This window comes from Aristolochia californica, unplaced genomic scaffold (genome assembly GCF_029961685.1).
Source record: "Aristolochia californica isolate CCGP_79_NKW_82.1479 unplaced genomic scaffold, dmAriCali1.0.hap1 SCAF_12, whole genome shotgun sequence".
NCBI classification, from domain to species: domain Eukaryota; kingdom Viridiplantae; phylum Streptophyta; class Magnoliopsida; order Piperales; family Aristolochiaceae; genus Aristolochia; species Aristolochia californica.
In genome coordinates, this window is record NW_027181793.1 from 20074355 (window position 1) to 20080989 (window position 6635).

General features: G+C 39.0%; 1 protein-coding gene across 1 annotated transcript; it reads left to right on the top strand.

The window, feature by feature from the left end:
- Nucleotides 1-3856: 3856 nt before the first annotated feature.
- On the top strand, nt 3857-4861 carry LOC137946530 (NAC domain-containing protein 104-like). Its single transcript, XM_068792866.1, has 3 exons — nt 3857-4077; nt 4174-4439; nt 4522-4861. The coding sequence occupies exons 1-3, from the start codon at nt 3915-3917 to the stop codon at nt 4672-4674; spliced, it is 582 nt and encodes a 193-aa protein (XP_068648967.1). The 5' UTR covers nt 3857-3914; the 3' UTR covers nt 4675-4861.
- Nucleotides 4862-6635: the final 1774 nt, after the last annotated feature.

Sequence of the window (6635 nt, forward strand, 5' to 3'; positions counted from 1 at the left end):
AAGAAGAAGTGATCAAGACATGTTCAAGGTGGACATTTTGACTAATTTTCATGTGATAATAGTCGAAGGGGAGGGCCCCTTCCTCCTCTACCCTAGTGAGAAACACAGGTGGAGGATGGGACCCTCCCTTTGGATATAGGACTGGCATGAGGGTTAAGAGAGAGAAGTGGACAACCTGCTTAATTCTATCAGGAAAGAGATCATTGGAGAGAGGACCCTCAACAAAAGTAGAGGTGTCACAAGGATATAAGTTTGTAAGAACATTACTAAGATCAAAGAGCACACCACTACTTGGAATGTTTGCATGAATAGACTCAAAGTGCTCAGGTAGTAATTTTCAATATCTTTACATCTCAGCATTTTCCTACTCTTAAGCAGAAGCTGGGAATTAGATCAATTTGCAGATATATTTTCCAAGTAGAATTCAATTAGGGGTCGATTTGGTGGGGTCTGAAGCAGTTTTGTTCTTAAAATCCTAACTCACTCTTCCAATCCAACTCCTAAGCAGATTTTTTATGTTTTACCTGAAACTAGAGGGGTATAATGGCAATAAAAAGTAATAGGTTAAGGCTGGGTAAACCCATGATGAGAGTCAATTTTAGTAATGCTAATCTAGAAACCAATAGAAAACAAATTTCTTTTTTATGTGTCTAGGGAGAAGAAATAGAACGCACATTTGATGAATAAACATATATTCTTACATTGTAATTAATAAACAAAAAATCATCAATAGCTTTTGGTTGGAATTCTATGAATTCAAAAAAAATTTCCCTGTCCAAAAGATAGTGTTATTAGACTTTGATTGGACCGACTAATTGAATTAGGTTTAAAAAAGCAACTGATTCGATCGATGAACCGATTAACTTGGCCTAGGCTATTGAGTCAAGGTCAGATAGAGGAATTGTCCTTGAGCTATAGAGACCACCCCTTGGGCTTTTCAACTCTTTCCATGCCTTCCCAGTCTATGCTTTCAACGTGGAACTAGCCAAAAATGAAAGTCTACCTCAACTCATCCAAGAATCTACCTCATCCGTCTAAACTTTCATCATTAACAGGTCCTGTCATGGCTTTCCATGGCTGGAATCCGACTGATGTAACCCACCCCATGGTTGAATTATTCTGTTTCACTCAATTCATCTACATGAAAATGAAAGATAAGCACAAACATCTTCCCTGGTTTCAAGATAAAACTTTCTTGCCCTTGTCATCCTCCCTGAACTGAAAGGCAAGCAGCCACATCTCACAAACTGTCCCATAGTAATTATTATCAGAAGAGAGGATTAGGCCTTCCTGATGATATTTATCCTTCTCTTTCCCTATCTTAAGTCCTTATCAGATGGTAATCATAAGACATGAAACTGCTCTCAAAGCGTCAATCTGAAATAAGCCAAAACTACGTTTTCTATCACTTCATTCATCTCTTTTTTTTCTCCTTTCTCGGTCGATTCTGCTGCCAATAACTAAAAAAAAAAAGGGTTTTCTTACTTGCCGACCTCACCCTTCAACTCTTCCTTTCACACTTCACATTTGTCACAGTTGAATATTTTGATATGGGTACTCCGAAGATTATATTATAAACGTTTATATCGGCTCGGTTTTTATACATTTGTTTAGTTCATTGCACCATTTTTTTGCCAGTATATATTTTATTAAACCCTAATAAATTCTTTCGATGTGGGACATCATCGACGCGGCTCCACATGTCAGCATGGCATTCTTTATGTTCAAAGTAGTAGTGGTGAATTGGGAGGGGTCATAGTAGCCAGATCTCAAGCTTAAGGTGACACTTTTAGGTGGGTACAAAAGCACTTCCAAGTCTTCTACAACTAAGGGGAACCTCCATGAAATCATTCCTGGTTTCAATCTCTCTTAACCCATTACCACAAAAGAGGACAAATTGAATGACAGATGAGGACTACAAAAGCACTTCCAAGTCTTCTCCAACTATGGGGAACCTCCTTGAAATCATTCCTTGCATCTATCTCTCTTAACCCATTACCACAAAAAGAGGACAAATTGAATGACAGATGAGGACCCTCACAACCACCTTTATCGTTTTCAATAAAAGCCTTAGGATAAGTCCAAGTAGTACATTTTCTCATCATGTTTTGATAACATATATACATGTCACGCGTTGTCACACCCACACCCACTAACAATGGAATATAATTATTGCCCCCCCAGCCTTAAGCAGATTTTTAATCACTGCTTTCATGATCCTTTCTTAACTCTAAGAACTTTCATGTGGCTAGCTGGTTAATTTTGTCGTCGGATGCTCAGAACTTCTTCCAACATAGATTGTACATGAAGTGGCTATCAATTTATGTCACCTAAACAGTAAAGTGATTTGTTTTGTGTTACTTTCCTGTTGGAGAATATCTAAACAGTAAAGTGATTTATAGAGCTCGTTTGGATGAATACATACACATTACTTCTCTGCTCTTCATAGAATAAAACTGTTTGTTTAATGTATTCTTTGTCTGGCTTCTTTTCTTTTACTTCAACATTCTTCTTTTACCCTTCAATAACATAAAAATTTGACTAAGTGCAGTCCTAGTCCAATCTTTGGCACCTTTCAGGTTCCTAAAAGCCCACTTTGATGAACTTTTTCTATTTGTCTTTTTACTTCTAAAGCTTTGACTCTGTAGATATGACTCTGTATACCAAATATAGCTTTATGCTCTATCAGAAAGTAGCTCAAAGCAAGGGAGAGGGCGTACCGACATTGAACATCATAACGTCCATAAGGTCTCCTAAGTATTCAAAATTTATTACCCCTGCATGTTCTATATCTGATAATGTTTGCAGTGTCTTTCTCAAAATCTGGCATACATACTGTAACATCAATATGATAGAGATAAAAATAAAAGCTGATAGAATTTGAGATCGTCTCAAATTGTAACTTTGAAGCATTTAAACTCATCTCAGTGATAATGTTTATCATGTAAAATCTTATTTCTTTGTAACCAATAAATACCTGAATTGATGAATGTAAAGTATCGGGAAATTATTCATTCATTCATTCGTTCATTCTTCTTCTTCTATACAATGCACTCACGATTGGTGAATGTTAAATTGCTATGTGATTTGGAGCCTTATCGCCTATGAAAAGAAACAACAAACTGGGTCAAACACTGTTAAAAAGATGAATGACACAGGAGCAGATTTGCCCTGAATCAGAAATACATCTCATGCAATCTCTGTTTGTAAACATTGCCATTCTAATAGACAATATCACTGTGCATGATTTTCTAAAAACAAGAGTGATGATATGCAGAAGAGTTTATATTGGGTTTTAGAGTTACTGTAACCATAGGTTTTCTAAACAGAAGTTGAATTTGGGTTTTCTCCATTATCATTACTCCACCAAGATAATCAGATAAGTTTTCATTTTAAAACTATTTTTGGGTCCTGCTCAGATTATTGGATGAAACTAGCATCATTTGCAGGCTAATGTGTGGATAAGTACTGTTGGGACATAAACCAAACATTTTATAGGCCAATGTATCAAATTGCCAGAATCTGTTTAGAATAATTCAGAGAGCTGACCCTCTACTACAGAAAGCACATACACTGGGACCCAAATCCTAGATTTGGTGAGGTCCGGTTCTAGATCAACTTCTCCAAACTCAGAAATCAGTAACTGAAAAGACAAATCAATCCCCCGTTCCCTCCGACGCTAACAAGTCCACTTTGTGTTCTTTAAACTAGAACTTTAAGTTACCAGGCAGCCGCCACCCAACACACTCCCAGTCATCATCAGTTAGGCCACCTTCTCTCTCATGCTCATAATCCTCTATATATTCAAACCTCAATCCTCTTACATAACATACTTGATATTTCTCAATCCCCGGCTCCTGCCTCGTCTTCGTTTTGCTTCTTCTTCATTCTCTGAGTTAATTTCACAAACACATATGGGAGACGATAACGTGAACCTCCCACCAGGCTTCCGCTTCTACCCAACCGATCAGGAACTCGTCGTCCATTTCCTCTACCGCAAGGCCGCCCGATTACCATGCCATCCAGTCTTCATTCCCGATCTCAATATGGATATGTTTGATCCTTGGGACCTCGAAGGTGAGATCCAGACTTTACCCATCTTAAAACTAGTTCATTCTTCTGTTAACGCTTGCGTGTTTAGGCCTGCGCTTTACCGAATGAATGCAAGTGCAGGTAAGGTTCTGGCGGCTGACAACCAATGGTACTTCTTCAGCCATATAAGCGACAGCCATACCTCCCCAAATGGTTACTGGAAGACAATGGGTGCAGATGAGCCGGTCTCATGCGACAATAACCAAGTGGGTGTCAAGAAATCTCTCGCCTTCTACATCGGGGAGCACCCAATGGGAACAAAAACCAACTGGGTAATGCACGAGTATCATCTCCTGGATGGAGGAAGCAGCAGCAGGTCCTCCAGAAAGAGAGGAACCCGAAAATCAGTACGTACAATTCGCAAATTGCACTTGCATCCCCAGTCATTTTCTAAATTTTCCCGAACGTTAACGGTTGTATATATATCAGGCATTCAGAGAATGGGTTCTCTGTCGCGTCTACGATCGAAGCAACGGAGGAGGCGACTCGGCCGGTTTCTACGACGACGAAGCGGAGCTGTCCTGCTTAGACGAAGTGTTCCTGTCACTAGACGATCTCGACGAAATAAGCCTCCCCAACTGAAAGCGAATACGGAAGATCCTCCATTCGAGAGAAGAACCGAAGTAGAAACCCACCAACAACCAAGTGTAATTAATAATCATACGCCCTTAATTAATGAAAAACAGTGTAGCATTTCGAGTGCCTTGGATTTCAATATCAATGGCTTCCTTCTTCCTTGTGTTGGGATTATTCAGATTGATGCAAGAAAGCACGTGTTTTGGGTAATCGTGGAAGAGGGAAACGTGGGACCCTGGTGGAGCACTCTTCTATCTCTGCTTTGAGCATTCCTTCCTTCTGTCATCGTTTTTTATGATCTCGGTGGTTGTCTTGAGTCACCAAGCAACGAACCCTTTCCCCTTCGTCCAGATGGGTGGGCAGTGGCCAGTGATGTAAGCATTACATCAAACATGTTGTCATCACGATTCAGGAGAAGCTTACATTACTCACGTGTGGCATTTCCATCACATGTGTGATTTGCCCTAAGCCTATGTTAGCTTTCTATAGTTAACCACAATCAAGTTGGTAAATCATGAGAACAAATGTCAATTAAAAGTAGTCAAAAAAGTCTAATCTTAGATTTTTTCAAGTGTTAGTAGTTAAACCGACCCGTATCGTGCATAGCAATTTAATTTTGATCGAGATTAATTTTAATGATCGTACACTTATAGTGGTACAACTAGGTGCTTAAATTTATGGTTAACAAAAAAAAAAAAAAATTAAACTAGTTTAATTTTCACCCCATGCAACCGTTAAATCGGTTTTTATCAAGTGTTGTGTTAATGATGTATTAGGAAAGTGAAGTAATAGTGAAAAATGATTTAACTCATCTTTCATCACATGTTTCCATTATAAAGGACATTATAATTTTTTTAGTGCTTAATAACATCACTAAAAGCCACTAATTGAGGATGGTGATAGTCCAAGTGACCCTTCTCTCTCAGTGCTCCTTATTTGAGGATGATTTTGGATTAAAAAAGGAGGCTCCCCATATGATGTTTATTGAAACTGAATTCTTCTGATGAGAAAAATTACAGTGGGAAATATTTAGATCATGTTGATGTCACCAAGGCAGAGAGGTTGAGGCAAGAGAGGCCTCTCAGATGCATCTCAAAGTGACCCATTTGTCTGGAATATTCAAATCATGTCCATCAACCCCATGCTTACAATATATTATTCCTTGCTTAGTAGGCTAGTAACCACTGACCTCTCATCATCCTCAGAAAAGATACCAAACTAGAGAAGGCAAGCCATAGAAAAGCAAGGTGCTGTTAGGTCTTTGCTTGGAACCAAAATGCTGGTGTTATGATTGCAAAAGACATGCCTTGGGGGGCCATGCATTTGGACAACTTGTTTATAAAGCTTGAGAGCTTCATATGGACACAAAGGGGAGAAGCCCCATGAGACTCACTTTTCACTTCTCATGGTGATGATTCAGTTGTGGTCTTAAAAGACAAGTTAGATGATGATTGGATTTTATTATGTTCATCCATGCAAGCACATCTAAAGCTCAGGGAAAGAGTCAACTGTCAATACCACACAAATGGCTTCCAAACTCAATCTTGATCACAAATGGAAGAAGAACGTTATTCATTGGGGGTGCCACTTGGGAGTTCCAAAGCAACTGATATGCATGGAGTGGATAAAGACACCCACTCACCAACCTTATCTCCTATAGGCTGCCAGAGTTTTGTTGCCCCTTACAACTTCTTGATGTTATTAATAGAAATTTTTGGGAAGAGAAGGTTACTGGCTTTTGATGTTATTTTGGGGCAAGGCAGGCCATTCTTGGTTTTCTATCTTGTCATACTGTGTGTGTGTGTGTGTTTTCTAATGGTTACTTTGATGCAGGTAGGAGAGGAAGCTTGCTTTGGCTGCTTAGGTGTAAACTATATATAGCTGCTTCAGTTTAATTTCTTACAGAGAAGTCTGCCAGTGTCTACACAGAGTGTGAACAGAAAAAACAGTGTTTGCGAAAACGATCT